Below are 17,715 nucleotides of genomic sequence, written 5' to 3'. Positions count from 1 at the left end.
TTTTTTGAACACAATGAGGTGATCTTAATAATCGGATAATGGTATCTGCAAGGCTTAGTCTAATGACTGATGTCCGATAATGACTAACGTGTGCTGCCTTACCTCCTCCTCGTCGACAGGTTCTCATCGCTTTCACTCATAACCAGGACTCTGCTCGATCCCCCTTGGCTCGCTTCATGCATCACTTCAATCTGAACAGAAAGCATATACAATGCAAAAATACTTCGTTGCTGATACTTCTATATAGGGAATTCTTTACAAGAATAAAACTACATCATGGCCAATGTAGTACAGAAGCAGTGGTGAGTCACTTGGTAAGTGAGAATAATTTGCTTAGATGTACAAGTTATAAATCAAAAGTAACTTTTGACTCTTTTTCCAATTCTGTTGGCATTGGTGTATTCTTAACTCTGTGCAAACTTATTCTTGGGAACTTCCAGTATAAGAATTGAGTTTATCTCCTTCAGTAAATAATCGTAGGCATAAAGCTTTGTTCCTTAGGCTCTGAAATATTGTTTTTGGCGTGTTTTCTTTTTCCTGCCTGAAGCCAACAAAATGAAGACGTTATTTTTAAAGTTTTTTGAACAGTGCCAACCAGAGAAGTCTGGGAAATGTATCTTGTGCTTCCGAGAAATCTGTTGTATTGATAACAGTATTATATTATACAGCACGGAACCTCAAACGCTCAGCACTGTGCATGTGTGTAAACGCTGGTCCTATACTGTGATGGACTGGAGCTTTGCACGCTATTTTAATACGTATTAATGTACTTCTTTGTCTAGTCTTACAGTGCTGAAACATTTCAAGTGCATTGCAGGTTTTCCCTCCTTTTGCCTATAGCTTTGGAGCTAAGCACTATTTGGGCTTGCAGGATACTTTATTTCAGTGAAGCAAATCAGGTGGTGATCTGGCAGATAATCTAAACTCCATTGCAATCTTTTAAGTTCTTAAGCAATTGAGGAGCTGCTTCTAGAAGTTAATAGTGCCCTATATTTATTCTGTATAGATAAATTATTTACCTATTTAGATAATGATGTAATCCATTAATAAACTATTATACCAACAATACATACATGAACAGAAATCTTAATGCTGGCATCAGAGTAACTCTAAAACTGCATTATGAAGTGCAGAAAAGGCTTTGCAGAGAATTAACTTGTAAATGTATATTTTTTTTCTATTTTAAAAATAAGTATGAATATGTAAACATATGTCCCCAGAATGTGAAGACTCCTACCTTAATTCCACCTTTAGTCTTCTTAATGCTTTTCTTTTTTGATAACTCTGCCTCAGAGATGGACTTTGGAGGACAAGTAATTTCTGCAGACCTCCTGTTGGTAGCTGAAGGAGTCAGAAAGATAATAATGTTAGAAAACTTGTGCTGAAAGTTGAAATCCTACTTCCAAATAAAAGCAGTGACAGCATTCCTTTCACTTCATTGAGAACTGGTATCTGGCTTAGAGTACTGAACTGAACTGTAGTTGTGGAGGTGAAGGAGCAGCTGGCACCAGGGAGTGGACTGTGGTGTTTGGTGCTCCGCTGTGTCTTGAATTGGCATGTACAGTTCAGTGCTGTAATGACTGCAGCAGTTTGGCTTCCTCCTTGGCAACCATCCTTAAAGTAGCACAAAGAAATTGTAGCCAACTGTGTCAGTGGTTGGATAACTTTCACTGGAATCATTTCTAAGCTCATGGTTTGCTACTTGTTCGGTTTTGCAAAGACAGCACATTTTTGTTTTGATAACAGTTGATGAAGTCAGATTACAAGGGACTGCTTCTCATACAGTTTCATGACATGAGCAAGCCTGAAAAGAGTAAATATGCAAGTATTCAGGAAGTCGCTGATCATGTATGCACCGACAGTGAATCTGAGGAAATGATTACAGGCTATGCTCTGTCGTGTCAGGTTTGTTTGGCCTTGCAGGCTCTGAAAACTTGTTGACAGCAAGTTGTCCAGTGCTACTAGAAAATCATTCTTAACAAATTAACCCCGCATTCTGAGACTGCTATCTGAGGAAAAGTGTTAGAATGAATTAGGAGAAGGAGAATTGTATATTCAACTTGAGTAGGAAATTATTGTCTTGTATCTTTAGTTGTACTAAATTGATGGTAAGTACACTATGTGTGTTATGTGAGTACAAGGCAAATGGTGCTCCTTCCTTTTCTTAGTTGCTGAACTGATATAGGCAAGTATGCATGTCATGGTGAAAACAAATACAGGTACCAGGTGAAATGATGAAAGTAGCTGGGTCAGGCAGTACAAAAACACTGCAATCCTGACAGTCTGGTTTTATTCTCAAGAAGTTTTCTAACTGAATAAGAACTTTTCCAGAAATAAAAACTGGCGTTCTCAATGCATCTAGTAGCATTTTGTTCGTGAAACTGGGCTATAATAACTTTCTCTTTTTCTGGGAGAAACCATGGATTGCTCTTAAAGAGATGCTCCTTGATCCAGCACATTACCCAGGACAGTCTTCTAGCTTAGTCATGGCTTCAGCAGTATGACACATCGCAGAAGGAAGAATGCAGAAAAAATCAAATGTAGCCGCTTGTATTTTAGGGGACGCAAATTGATTCAGGTTGTCACAGCAAAAAAGTACCCTCTTTTAATTTGACCCAGAAATGAAAACAGGAAGCAATCTGGTTTTGGTTATGCATCAGAGTACTTTTACACTATTGTCTGGTCTACATCCAGAAACCGCTTTGTGTCATTATATTTAAGTAGTTTTTGAGATAATTTAGAAAGAAACAGCCCGAATAGCAGCCAATGATTATTGCACTAATTGTTGCAGAACTAGAAATGCTTAATAGGGGAAATTCTCCTCTAAGATTCAGTACAGTTGGCTGTCTCAAGGTCAGAGAAAGCTGAACATAAAAGCCACCAACAGGAAGCACAAAGGCACAGAACAAGTGCACAGCCTAAGGTCTGCATGTTGTCAAGATGTTTTCATTTCATTGCTGTACTGTATTCCCCTGGATAGTAGGTTAAAAAATCTAATTTTGAACTGGGTAATATTTTAAATCGTTTGATGCTGCTTTGAAAGTAAATATTGTTAAAGAGCATTGTACACAGAGTTAAATTTTTATTGCAAGGCTATTTGCAATAATTGGAGGTTTATGTTTATTGCCTTCATTCACTTGGTGGACCACTTTGCTTCTCCTGTGGGGCCTTTGATGCTGCTTACTTGTTTTTTATGAACAAGTTGCATGATAAATATGGAATTGCTTTTTCTATTAGAGCAAATGCAGCTCATCAGTTAGCAAGAGACACAAGTCATGCAGTCAAGGGTTATGACACATAGACAACAGTTCTAACATGTTCTCTCTCAGGTAAGTACTGTGCTTTACATTCAGGTTCTATGAATTTCCCAGTCATGTGCTTCCCCATCCTTTGCTTGTGTGGGAGAGTTTGTGCATTCTCACTGATCACCCACAGCAAAATCAAAGACCTCCAGCAAGAGAAGTCATGGAAATGACTAGTCTGCCAAACTGTTTGTAGGGGCTTGCAGCATGTGCTGTTCCACAGAAATGATTTACTGGTGATTTTCTATGCTGGTGATGACAAAACAGCATGTTAAGACAACTAAAGAAACACCAGAGCATCTAAAATTCATCATCAAATGGCTTGATACAGAAACTATTTTCCATTCTTAGGCAATATAATCTCTGCTTCTCTGCTCTATTGAGCCTCTTGAAAATCTGCCCATCAAGGAAGCATAGAGTGTGAGGCCCCCTGCAAGTGGAATATTATTCTGTAAGGAGACACACTGCTCAGTTTCCTCAGACTTGGCCCAATGTGATAGCAGCCTTACAGCCTCAAAATGGAAAGCATCTTTTCTTTTATAGAAATATCTTAAGCTGTTGAATGGTTTCCCAAGAACCATTAATGAAAATCACATTCATCGTCTTTTCTGAGTCAGCTAATCTCTGCTGCTTCATTTCCCCCTGTACCCATCCCCAGACTCTTGAAAGATATTCTCCTTTAATCCTCTATCCAGATGTTATTAGTTAGTGAGTGTTACACATTAGTGACTGTGAGGAATGCTGGAAGGGATCCAATGAGCAGTCACACACAGTTAAATGGGGTGGAACCAGTTTAGTTATTATTATTTTAAAGACTGAAAAGCCTCCAGCTGTTTTCCCTCCATATGAATTTCATGTTCCAATTTGGCCTTCTAATATGCCTATAAGAGTGAGTCATGGATTTTGCATGTGTGATGTGCTGCTGCAAATGATATTCTTTGCTTAATGAGCTAGCAGAAATTTTGACTTCTCTGCTCCTGTACTTAACATTTATGCTGCACACAAGAAATCCCCAAGTGAATATTTTATAGCATTTAGGAAAGATGCCAGAAGTAAAGCAACACATGCAACCCTAATTTTGCCCTTTTTCTGCTAAATAGTCCTTTTTACAATTCTTGTGCTTCACAAATATCCACTAAGCTTTTTTTTTTTTTCCCACAATTCTTCTCAGAGTTATCAAGGCTGTTATCAGCTACACTAAGATCTGAGCGCTATAGCTGAAGATCAAAGGAGATGAGACTAATCTGGAAGACCAACATGACGTTTTTAAAATGGGACTTTCAGATTATTAAAGACGATATGCTGTTTAATATGTTCAAGAGCATATGCCCTGCCCAGCAATTCTGACTGCAGTCTTTCACTGTCTTTCATTCTAGACCTTCTTACGTAGCGGCACTAGTTAGTAAAATTCGGTGGTTTTGTTTTTACTAAGTTGATGCCCACATGAGGTTTTAACAGGGTTGGAACCTTTACACTTACTTCATCAGCTTCTCTCCCTCTCATGTCAGAGAGAGTAAAAGCAACAGAAAATAGTCACAAATGAAAAAAAGCCAACCCACAGTGACAGGTTCATTTCCCTCCTTTGCTCTCACTACGTATGTGACTAAGTACAGATGGAAAGCAGGCAGAAACTCTGCTGTGTTGCACAAAGAGAGAAAGGGAGACAGTGCCCTGCCTGGAGCTTAAGCTGCAACAAGATGATACTCCAAGGAAACAAGCAGTGCAGGTGGGAAAGAACCATATTTTGTCGCTGGGTGCCATACATTTTGGCTGACAACAAATGAAATGAACTGAACTGTAGCAAGTTCATCCACAGCGAACATGTATGAGCTGAGAAGATTTTTTTTCCAAGTGCACAAAACTCCACCAAATCCAAAAGAAGGAACAAAACCAACTGGCACTGCAAAGATTCAGCTTTGGCCACAAAGGTTACTAAAACAAAGGAGGTTTTAGCTGAGATAGCTGAACCATTTCTGTTGAATTTTTCCAAGAAAATGACAGGCTGAATAAGAGCCTTTAGGAAAACTTCATTGCAAAGAATGGAAAATTGGAAGAATTAAAAATGAATGAAAAGAGAGAAATGCTAATTACAGACAACCCTAAAAATGTATATTATAGTTGATCTTAGAGGACCCTTGCAACTTAAACCATTCTATGATTCTTTCTAGCACATCCTGACTACCTACTGGCAGCACTATTCTGGATAGCTTGACTTTGTGAATCTATCCCAATTCAGTCCTCCCCCCGAGGAACTTTATACAGAAATGCAGTCCACAAACAGCCAGAATGATGCTGTCAGAATTAAACTTGAGCAAAGGCATTTCTCTGAAGTGCCACATCTTTCCTTCCAGCACAAACAGGGCCATTAGCTGTATTCATGCAGGCTTCCACTGGTAACACATGGACATTTTCTTTAAGTTATACGTCAAGGCTTTTGTTCTAAAAGGGTCAGTAGAATTTCCTGTCTTTTCTAGGTTGATCTATGAATAATATTAAAGCATATTCTCACAGATAACACTATCACCAGGCGGAACTGGTACAGACTTTTAAGTTGTAGAGCTAAGATTGCCAATAGTCACCAGAGAACATAAGGGCATCATTATAAGAAACTATCACAGTCATTTTGCTGATAGAAGCCTGCCCTTTTTCTCATATCAGCTCTACCTGTGTCACCTACACACATGCAGAGGTAAAATGAAATGTGCCACAGTTATATCACCAGAGTATTTCGTGCTTAAGAATTCATATCTTTAAAAAATTTTTTCCATCAGCACACCGAACTGGGTTGAATTTTCCCTATCACTCCTTGTTAGGAAAATAGAGAGTCAGCAAGTAAAAACAAAACTAAACTAAGCAAAATGTGTTCTGGAATGAATACAACTTCATTCCTTTCACAGACAACTATTGCAGTTCTGCTGTGACACTGTTACATCTGCTGCCTAGGGACAAAAGCCCCTCTTTCATGCTTTCTATTTCTGTTGACTACATTTTATTGTCTTTGCCTGCCTTTCTGTTTACTGAGCCGAGGAACATGGTTGTTTCCTGTTCCCAGATTCTATTTTGCAAATTTTTAGGGATGTTAAGGCACATTCCAGGTAACAAATAACAATGAGTTACAATAACTGATTCAATAAATTGCTCTTAGCTTCTCAGGTTTGCATGATCATTCCCTATAAATTCTGCCCATATAGAAATGCTGACTGTGTTACCCCCATGAATGTGAAGGAGGGACACAGAGGAAATCCCAACAGAAGGTAGCTTCAAGAAGAACAGAATATCACAGCCTCATTTTCAAGGCTTGGAGTAGGACTCAGTGTTCTCATTTCTATTCTCAGCCACATCTCAGACTCAGACTGTGAAACCCCCTGGTGAATCACTTGCTTTATTTAAGCTTCAGTTTTCTTTCTGCAAAAGAGAGGTGAAGATACTTACCAGGCGCACAGTATTTGCAAAGTGCTTTGGCATTCTGAGGGAAGGGGCAAATTCAAAGAATGATGCTTTGTAATGGACCGCTGGATAAGACCCAAAGGATGCCATTAAACACTACATGGAAACATATATATACTGTTCATGGCACTTAAAGTAACTGTTTCTACAGTTTACCATGGGGCTTAAACAGTCGGAGACTCTGTGAGGAATTATTCTACATCAATCACACTTCTAGCAGAAGATTCCCTATTAAAAAGCCCTTGGTTAAAGGCACGTGCTAACCTCAAAACAGGAAACTTTCTGTAAGTTCCAAGAAGCAGCAATGTTCAACTCATAATTACTACAGAACAATACTAGAAAATGAATAAATGGTTGTGCAGAGGAGAAAACAACAATACTGTATGTGCATTGTAAAAAATATGCTTCATGCTTGCTTCACATACTTGCAGTGACTTACTGTGTTTGCATTTTCAGTGATGGATTAGCAATATATGATGATAAGAAACTGTACACTCTGTAGATGAGACCTAAGAAGAAGAGCCTGATTTTTTTTGCAGTGATCCATTATTTCACATTCATTTTTAACTTCTGGGCCTACAAAGCTGACACTGAACATCAGTCAGGTGCAAGTTTTCATCCTGATGAAAAAAATTAAGCATGGATATGCACAAAAAAAACCCCAACACTACTGAGTATCTGGATGCAAATATTAATGGCCCACCTACTCCTGCTGGTCTGGTAGTCTTTGGTGATGCTCGTTTCGGGGAAGATTCGGGATGTGGGGCAACAGGTTGCACTGGACGGGTCTGTTTGGCTGCTAGCTTCTTCAGACTCACTTGCCTCTTGTCAAACATTTCTTGTACATCTTCTAGTTTTTGTAAAATCTTTTGGGCACTGGCCTAGGCAAAGAAAAGGCAAACAGTAGATGGTTGTAAGTGCTGGACTAAGCAAATTAAGATTGGACTTAGGTTACTCAGATTTGGTATATTAGAGCTAAAGATAATGCAACCCAGCCCACGTACTCTGCATAGATCTGTTTCACCAAGTAGGGCATTGTGAGTCATGGAATTTTCTGGCACTACCCTCATGAAGTACGTGTTATTTTGGAACTGCACAGATGAGTAAAACCTCTTGTCCCAAGTACTCACCCCTGTGCCCTTTCACTGTGGGGAAAGAGGCGTATTTGTACAGACTCATATACAGCCCAGTAGTCTCTCATGTGCAAGACAGTCACTGTTTTGTGAGTGCATACAAGTTTGAGGTGTTTTACCTTTATTTCAGGTGTGAGAATTGTGTCAAACTGATTGTAGAACTCCTTTGGGTTGGAGAGTTGGTGCTCCTTTGCTGTTGCCAGGAACTTCTCTATTTCAACTAGTGCAGTTTCAGCTCCCTCTTGTGACTGGCACTTGTCCACAGCTTGGGAAGCTAAGAGGTAGATTCCAGCTTCACACCATTGGCTTGCCTTTAAAGAAAAATGGCACAGTAAGTACTCCGTTGTCACTGAAAGTCCATGTTGTGAAGTGCCATTTCTATCACCCCATGGAATACAGATTTGTGCTAATGTGTCACTAAAGGGAATGAGCGTTACTTCCTAGCATGCAACAGGCCCTGTCCACAACACACCCCACCTAAGAGACATAGAACGCTAGCAAAATACACTCACCTCTCATGGGATAGATAGATGGTCCAGTAACACAAAATAATAATATTCTGAGCAAGGAGGAAGAATGCTACTATAGTTGCTGCAAATCAAATCTTTCTGCTGTACAACCTCATTTTGGTGTTTAATCACACAGTTACCCAAAAACAAATATTTAAACAATATGAAGATTCTCTAAAACTTCTTTGACCCATTAAATTATTACAGGAATTGTAGTTACATAATTACAGGAAGCATCTGCTATGGTTTTTATAGCAATAGCTTCTAAATGAAATGGAGAAAAAAAAAAAGAAAAAGAAAAAACAAAGAGTAAATCTTTGCCCTCTTTGTCTAAGTTGCCTATGCATATAAAAAGATTTATTTTCAGTAGAGCCTTCAGTAGGGCTGTACTCCAAAAAGACTCACTCACCTTATCTAATTGCTTATGCAGCTCGAGAGACTTCCCCAAAATATCATACTTTTTCTTGGTCTCGTTAGTAAAGTCATCACAAATACGCCTGAGCTCAACACACTTTGGTCTAATGGAGTCAACTGCATAATGGTTGTTTTGGATGAGCTGTTCTCCATGGAGAGCTAGAGCCTGGGCTTTCTCCAAAGGTTCCTGTGAAATTAATGAGAATCAGTTCAAAGTTACATCTTAAAAGGAGATGTGTATGTAAAGGCAATGCACCTCTATAACCCATACTGTAGCCTGGAGCTAACAGTTTGAGATGTTCAACTAGCTGATGCGTTTCTAAATTTGCATAGGTGATGGAATCGTAAAATCCAAATGTCAGGAAATGAAAGGTATATCCCAGAAAGTATGAGTGTTCCTGAAATTGCTATGAGCTTCAATGAAATAGTCTTAAAAGGTATCTGGCCAAGGGAACCTGTTAAGTCTTATGAGCTTTTCAGATTCCAGAGGTGGCCCAAACTTTTAGTGATTTGAAACTCAGATATTTCAACTGATTCTAGTTTCCCAGGTAACAAATCAGAACTACCGTATTTGAACAACCCTGGATTCTGGAAATTAGGATCTGAATTTTGCAATTAGAAATAGTGACCCATGAAAAGAGTGTAAGTGTGATATAAGGATAGTGACAGAGAAATGTCTAGATAATCATGTCTGGAGCAGATAGAATACTATATTGAAAACAAACCTGTCCTTTTTCTTCCAGTTGTTTCTGTTCCCTTAGGAGGTGTTCTACTCGAGACACACTGTCTCCAACATCAGAAAAACCTGCTTGTGCTTCCATGAGATTATCCAGTGTTAATTTTACCTAAAACAAACAAAAGTAAAAAAAGAAAAACAACAAAGCACATGCATCACAAGTTGCTCATAAAATTAAAACAGACCTATGACTTCACAACATCAATCCCCATCTTCTACAGTTGTATGCATCTCCAGTTTAGTCTTTATGTTCCTTTCAAAACGGTAAAGATGAAGAATGAGGAACCAACCAAATAATTCTCTAAAGAACTGCCCCCATTTTTTGGATTTATTTAGACCCAAACAGTTCTGAAGATCTATGATCCTGGAATCTGTCTTGCTGTATTATTCCATCTTTTGCATTCATGGTTGGGCATTCCATTTTTGTTTTCCACTGACTTAGGAGGGTTGGGTGCCCAGCATCGCAGAATAAATGATACTTGGTAGCATCACACATAAACACACGATGAATTATCATGAAGTTTGTGTTTAACATTTTGGCCTAAATGGCTGGCATTTTCTCCACTGTGCTTTACTGAAATGTTGTATTATTACAAAGAATTAAACTTTTGAATATGCATTTTATTTTATAATGAATGGCTTCTCTCCTGACCGCTTTTTTAGAATGTCATTTCACTTTAAGAATGGACAAGGTTTGACCATGTTTACCAAAGACCAGATACGACCATCCAGTGACTTACTTCTCTAAAATCATGTTCAAAGTGTCGAAGCTGCAAGCATTGTTCAAGTTTTAAGTGATGCTTGGTCCAAAATTGATCAAAAGCCTTTTCTGTTTCATCCAACTGAGCCAACAACCTATCAAGAAATTAGAATGAACAACAGTTATTTTCTATGGTTAATTTCTTTTAACTTACATCAGTTGATGGCAAAAAGCACAATTTGGAGATGGTGGCAAGCCTGTACCTATGGAAGATGCAGAACAATGTTTGATGTCAATCTTCCCTTGAGAAAAAGGGAACAAAAACTGAAGTAGAATAGACTCAGGTATGATGATGACTGATAACTATATGGATCTACACTCCCTCCTCCTGACCTGCAACAGGAATATGGACCTGCTCCATGTGCTGGCAGCCAGAGACAGCTGTTTCTCCCCAGCTTCAACCTAAATGTTCAAAGATAATTAGCTCCCAGCTAATACAGATTGAATAAAATGCAATTGTTAATTTATGGAATGCTTAAAGCAGAACTCTACAAGTTGTTTATTTTCATCACCCATCAGAACTAGGCAACAACTGAATCATTTTTTCTTGTCCATCTCTCCTAAACACAATGGTTTAGAAGCTCATAATGTCTTCCATTGACAGTGTTTCACTTCATTTAAATGTTTATTCACAACAAAATCAGTATCAAGTGAAGTGTGTCCAACAGCACACGAGTGAGTCATTCTCACAGTCTCTCAATGATCTGTTATGTATATTACAAAGTAGAACTATTTAAATAAGACAAGAAGGGAAATATATATATATATATATATATATATATATATATATATATATATATATTCTTTCTTGAATATCCCTGAATATGCTATTTTTTAATATCTAGCCATCCTTCAGGCAGGCATGGGACCAGGCAAATTCAGTGGGTGCTGGAACCAGGATAAATCAGGGCAAATAGCAATAATTCTTTCACATTGCTGTCAGAAACAAGTTCTGTTTTCAATCTATCCATGAAAAATCTATTTTTAATCAAAGCTACTTTTTGAATTCAAGATGAATTCATAAATTCCTTCATTATTTAAAGGAAGACTGATTAAAGGATTTCAGAGCAGCCAGTAAAAAATATCAGTTTGACATTTGGAAGCTTTGTTCTCACTGAATGCAGACACATTGAAACTATCATGATATTTCTCTATTGAATTACATGGAACAGCAGAAACTTCTAAGCAGTGACTAAAATCTCTGTAATAACCAGCACCATAGGAAGGAACCTTCAGTAATTGAACTGGTGGGAATTTATGGTTTCTATATTAAAATAATTTAAGTAAGGCCATAAATGACATTTGCATTTCTTAGGAATAAATTAGCAACTTGTGCAAGGTAGCCAGCCTTCACTAACCTTTCCACTGTTGCCACATTTTCCAGTTCATCTGGACTGAGTTTGCTGTTGGCACTTCGGGTGACTGGCTCCCTAATGCATGTCAGTAGTGTGGCCCCCTGCTTCACAGCCAGTTTTAGCTCATCCTGGGGAACAAATAATAAGTCAAATAAATTGTATGTACATATTTTAAGAACACTCCCATCTCTTAGGTGGACAACATAGTAATGCTAAAAGAGGATACTTCTGTAGGTAGTAAATACTAGGAACAAAAAGCACACCAATGCTTACCAATAATTATGTCTTTCTATGAATGCAGAGACTAAATCTACTCATTTTGAACAGTATATGTATTTCTGAGTAAAAGAATATTGCCTGATTTCTGAGCAGATTGCATTTCTGACCAGGAAACTTTCAGAACAGAACATTCGAGCATGCATTACATGTGTGCTATTCAGCCAGTGCAACATCACACTTCTTAATGGAATTTCTTTAAACAACATTGCGACATGGTAAGCCACATTATGCCAGCTGCCGAGGAGTCAACCACAGGAAAAGGTATCTTCTTAGCATAAAAGATGAACAACAAAAAGGCTTAAAAATTAACATCAGGTAAGGAGTCTCCACTTTGCTGAATACTTCTTGAATAAAACTCTCCAGAAGTCCAACTGTAAGTCACAAAAGGATTTTTGGGAAACACAGTCATTACTGTTTTCTCATAAGCTCCTGGCTCTCTCCTGTTTCTAGCATTGAAGGAGGCCATACAAAGGAACAACACCAAATCTCTGGAGATCATATATGGGAGTTAATGTCAACTGGAATAGGGCAGGATGGCAGGACCTTGGTGATTCTGTTAGAACAGAAAATGTCCATGTGCTACCAATTGAAAGGAGTCCACGAGAGGAGAAAAAGACAGTGAAGAGCAGTTTTGTTGATTCTGCAAGTCAGCAAAGAATTCGTTTTCTCACAGCTGAATTCTTCGCACAGATTTTCTACCAACACATTTGCTTCCTCCACACTGCTTTGAGTGGCAAAGCCCCCAAGACACCAGTATAGAAACACTCATTAAAAGCCTTCTTCAGGAACCCTTCCTGCTGCTACACAAAGCTGCACAGCTCTCCCATTGAGGGAGGATTAACAAGGGTGACCTTTACCACCGTATTACCTGCACTGCTCTGCCAGCTTTTATGGGAATGAATAGCAAAGACACAGCCAAAGAGCTAGGGGATGCTTCATGTAGTGACTTTATCGCTGTAGAAGAAGCTTTAGAGTGTGAAGAAAGCTATAACAAAAATGTAATCAAAGAGGAGATTGGCATTAAGAGCCAGGCTCCAACATGTGGGAAAAAACATTGTCTTTTGATCCAAAGCAGTAGAGGCAAGGCAATTCCTGACGGCACGAAGAATTCTGAGTACTCCTTCTGACCTTCTGACCAGTCTTTGGTACCCAGAAAAACTGCTGTAAAAGCTTTTCACAAGCCATGGCAATTCCACATCTGCTCCAATATGAGTTCATCCTCTCCTCATCATCAGGAGCCCATTCTGTTCTAGTTGTGATCTCATTATACCCTCCTATATAGCAGCAGTGACACTTCCCTGTTCTGTCATTCGTGAACCTGTGGAGTCCTTTTCTATATCTGCATTGAATCAATTCCCTGAATCCAATTTTATCCTCCTATTCAGTAGTTTTCAGATGATGGAATCCCTAATGATGGCATAAAAACTTGTTGAATTAAAAACCATATATTACACAAACGGAGTTGTCACGAAACACCATTCACCTTCAGCTTGCTATGGTGGTCAGTGTGTGCAGATAGGAGCTCTTCTGTACACTGCACATCATTGGGGAGTTCAGTCTCTGCTAAGTCCGTTCCAAAGGTCTGTAGCATCTGTGCTGTTGTTTTCACTGTCATTGCGAAGTTTTCAATAGCCTGGAATAGCAGAAGCACAGAGTCACAGTCTGCTTACTTACCTTCAAACACGTTGTGCTGCAGTGCCTGTAAAGCTGGCTACGTTGCCTTTTTTCAGCAGATGTGATAGAAGTTACAGGTTGAATCCCGTGCCATGAAGGACCCTGTCACAGGACTGCAAGTATTACCATGTCCATGAACCAGATGGAGAACTTCCAGAGCTTAAGAGACACAATGAAGCCACAGAGGATATCAGCTTCAAAGCCCAGACAGGAGCTTCAGATCCTTTCCTCATGCTTGCTGGAAGTCTTTGTTATGTTTAAAGATTTTAATTAAGGTTTTATTTAAGTTAAGGAGACACCACAAGCATATAAGCCAAAGCTTTTTTCTTTTATATTTATACAGTCACTGTTCACTCAGCAGCAATCCATTTTCCTGTATGCTTCTTAAACTGTGCATGTCTCTCCTGCCTACCTGTACATGATGTATTCTAGTCATTTCATCCCATCTGGCCCTATTACCACAGCAATATAAGAACTCACTACAAATATAATTAAAATGCTTAAACTCATTGGAGCATCACCTCTTTATCACTTGGGTGCACCAACTTAAAGCAGGACAAGATCTGAGAACACTAAGAGAAGCAGAAAATGTGATGAAGACTGAATGTCAGGCTTTCTCAAGGTGCCATCTAGGCCAGCATTTCCCTGATGACAATCTCTAACCCAGCAGAAATTCCCTGGCTAACTGATTCCATAGGCACCATGAGCACATCAGAGTTTCATTTAGTTGCACATATGCCTCCACTCATTCTTGTGTGTTTGAGTAATAAATTGTTTCATATTCCCAAGTTCTGACTGTGGTTTCGTCTTCAAGTCTCTATGCTTGGTGAAAGTTATTTTGACTACTTCCAAGCTACCACAGAAAAGCCTTTTCTGAATGTTAGACCTAGCTGAAGGTCAGCAACAACACTTAAACCCAAGGCTTCTCAGAACACAGCAAAACACTGGGCCTCCTTAGATGTAAGCTCTAAACATATCAGTTTTGCTAGCAGACCCACAAAGACAGGTGGAAACATTGCACACAGCCTCAGGAAAATGTATTCAGCTGCCAGGACACAGATCCAGCTTTGCACCTTCCCACTTATGTAGGATTAAACAACATTTCGGCAGTTTACGTGCCAAAGTCTGGGGCCTGTTTTTTGGTGTGTTTTTTTAAATGTCACCTCCTCCATGAAGCACAGTGAAATGTTCACACTGTTTTGAAGCAGCCACTGAAATATATAAACCAACCCTAAAAGGGAACAAATAATCAAAGCTGTAACAAGTTTGGTAAAAGGCAACAGAAGTTTTCCAGCCTTCCTACAATTATTAATTGTTCTCGAGTTACTCGAAATATGATTCATCTGGAGTGTACACTTACACAGCTCAGAAAGGAAAATAAAGGGAAATAAATCCAGTGTTATGAGTATTTTTCTTCTCATAAAAACATGGATATAATTGCTCATTAAAGTGACAGTCATGACCCTTCATTCTGAATAGTGCTAAAGCATATATTAAACTGCAGCCATGAGCTGAAGGTGTATGAATCCAATCAATTATTCAAAAGCTAAGGATGAGGCTAAAGCTCAGCTGAGCAATAACAGTATATCATTGTAGGCCTTAGTCCAGGTCGACAGTGAGACATAAATTACTACTTCTACTACAAACTTTGGGGGATTTTCTCTATTTAAGTAATGGATCTCCTCTTTCCAACTGTAGGCTGAAATGCAGCTGCAGAACTGCTATTTAATTGTTGCTTTACATTCACCATCTGGACACTTGTAGGTATAGTCATGTGTAAGAACCACACCAGCACTCACAGTTCGGTGATGTATCCACTGACTGTGGCCGTACTCCAGGGTTCCCCCCAGCTCTCGGGTCAGCTGACATTTATCAATATAGCCATGAAGATCAGAGACAGAATTTAGCATGATGATCTGAAACAGATCCAAACACATGGACAGAGAGAAACAATGAGTCCTTCAATCACTGTTCCTAGGATCTGGGTTTGCCTTAAACATACATAACCACGGTGCAGTTCCACCACTGACAGTAATTTCTCATTATGTATTTGTTCATGCAATTGCCACAGCTTTTTTCTTTTAGATTTTGGCTTTTAAAAGCATATGGCCATTCTTGAACTCCCCATGATCTGATATCACATTGCTCCTTGCTAGGCCAAGGATGCAGTCATTTTGCTTATGCCTCAAAAGCAAAACCATGGCATGTATAATGCTCACATAAACTTCCATCAAGAGAACCCTTAGTTTTTGTAAGACTGCTCCCTAAGACACATGTGGACATACCCAAGTTAGCTCAAAACTTTGAATGTCCAAAAAGATTCCAACCAAAATACATATCTTGATCTGCATGTGGGAAAGGTAAGTAATATTTAACACAATGCAGTGCCTAATCCCTGCCTACTATTAACCTCTGTTTCAACTGTGATAGTTTTAAATAGGATTTGAAATGCAACACTGTCTTCAAATAGATTGCTAGAAGCACAATCTCTGGTATAACAGTTGCTAAGGTAACACACTGTAGTTTGTTTAGTACAGGAACATACATTTTCTAAAGTGCTATAAAATTAAAAGGTTTTGTTTTGTAACCAAGCATAACTTTCACATGAAATTTGCTTTTTAATCACCAAAAAGCCACCCATACTGAGCTACAGTCGGTGTTATCATTTAACATAATTTAACAACATGAGCTCATGGTTTCTTTTTTGTACTGTTAGTCTGCCATCTCTTACTAAAGTAGAAGCAGGAAGTGCAGGAACTTTAAACCTAGGTACTGATAAACATAGCAATGGTTGGAACAGAACCATTCGTAAAATGATTTAAAACCACAATTAAAATCCAAAACAATCATATGAAATCACTCCAGTAAAGTCATTGTGGAGTACAGTATGAGTAAGTTCCAGGATGAAATATCATTAACAATCACCATTCGAGTTTATTTATAAAACACTTTGAAACCACAGGCAAACACTCAGCTAGGAACAACTCCAAAAAGAGCTCTCATAGAATAATGTCAAACTTAAACTCTTTCAGCCTGCTTTAAACCACATCCTCATCCACCTGCAGCACATTGCTGCTAAGTGCTAACCTTTGTTTTTCACTGGAGTGAGCAGATCTACCTTTGCCTGCATCAGGGGAGCAGCTCTACTGAGTTAAGATGTCACTATGTAAACTGAATCACATTTTATAGCTAGACTGATGTTTCATATGGGATCACATCCATTATAACCCCGTGAAGCATCCCCTGGTAATTTACTCTTTGGCATTCCTGCAACTGATAATAGAAAATTCCACAAACACAATTTAAAGAAACTGTTACTATACATACAAACAGGTTCTGCCCTTTCCCAGTATGTTTCAACCACTGAAATGAAACAAAAAACAATTTATCTGATCCAGATAATGGAGCTAGCTGTAAATGTGCCTACATGCTTCTCAATGCTTGTTGATCTCATTCAGGTTTCAGTTTAGGCTTTATGAACCTGCTGACATCTAAGAACTGCAGATGTAGAGATAAGGCAAACACATGGACCAAAAAAATCCATGCTTACCGGTACCTTCATTTTAAAGTCATCTCGATAGAGTTTAATGCCTATGTCAGCGATTGCCCTTTGGATAAAGCGTGAAGGACGCAGGACAAACACCAGCTGTAGGTTTCCTGGAAATGCTCCCTGCAAGAAACATGAAATTATTAGAAAGCAAATCTCTGCCTTGAAGAAAGGCCAAGGGAATTTTCAGCCAAGTGTTTCCTAAGGGAGTAAAGTGGGGAGGATATACTGAATCTTGGCCAGTCCAGCTGCTAATGATATCAAGTGGTCCATTCAGCACGTGTCCAACATCAGTCTCCAAAGCCAACAGAAACACTGGCCTTGGGATTTTACTGCCCACTCATATATAGATTCCTGGTAGGGATTTAGCACAGAGCTCTGAAGTTTCTTCACTGGTGCACCCATATCTGAAGCACAGTAAGCCTCCTTTGCACTACTACACTATGGGTCACCTTTTTTATGTTTTGGTTCAGCCAGTAGAGGGTAAAATTGACTACCTACAAAAAATGGCTGCCCACATTGGACTTGGCACAAACGAATTCCCCAGACTGATTTATCT

The 17,715-nt window shown here is 38.9% G+C and overlaps 1 protein-coding gene across 9 annotated transcripts in view; it reads right to left on the bottom strand.

The window, feature by feature from the left end:
- The window catches only part of MCF2L2 (MCF.2 cell line derived transforming sequence-like 2), a 130,242-nt gene that overhangs the window by 65,169 nt on the left and 47,358 nt on the right, over positions 1-17,715 (bottom strand). For 7 of the 9 annotated variants that reach the window (XR_011904616.1, XM_072343946.1, XM_072343942.1 and 4 more), the window contains exons 5-15: positions 17,160-17,279; positions 15,409-15,525; positions 13,419-13,568; positions 11,660-11,784; positions 10,282-10,396; positions 9,531-9,650; positions 8,801-8,992; positions 8,002-8,193; positions 7,453-7,630; positions 1,238-1,341; positions 103-191 (exon numbers count right to left, since the gene is read on the bottom strand). Coding sequence is in view for 8 of the 9 variants with exons in the window: in XM_072343946.1 (XP_072200047.1) it covers positions 103-191; positions 1,238-1,341; positions 7,453-7,630; positions 8,002-8,193; positions 8,801-8,992; positions 9,531-9,650; positions 10,282-10,396; positions 11,660-11,784; positions 13,419-13,568; positions 15,409-15,525; positions 17,160-17,279 (1,502 nt within the window). In the remaining variant the exon portion in view is untranslated. The remainder of the gene's footprint in view (positions 1-102; positions 192-1,237; positions 1,342-7,452; positions 7,631-8,001; positions 8,194-8,800; positions 8,993-9,530; positions 9,651-10,281; positions 10,397-11,659; positions 11,785-13,418; positions 13,569-15,408; positions 15,526-17,159; positions 17,280-17,715) is intronic. The other 2 variants (XM_072343947.1, XM_072343943.1) reach the window with 1 other exon arrangement.

This window comes from Excalfactoria chinensis, chromosome 9 (genome assembly GCF_039878825.1).
Source record: "Excalfactoria chinensis isolate bCotChi1 chromosome 9, bCotChi1.hap2, whole genome shotgun sequence".
Taxonomy (NCBI): Eukaryota; Metazoa; Chordata; class Aves; order Galliformes; family Phasianidae; genus Excalfactoria; species Excalfactoria chinensis.
Note: the sequence above shows the minus strand (reverse complement) of the source record. Positions and strands in the feature narration are given on the sequence as shown.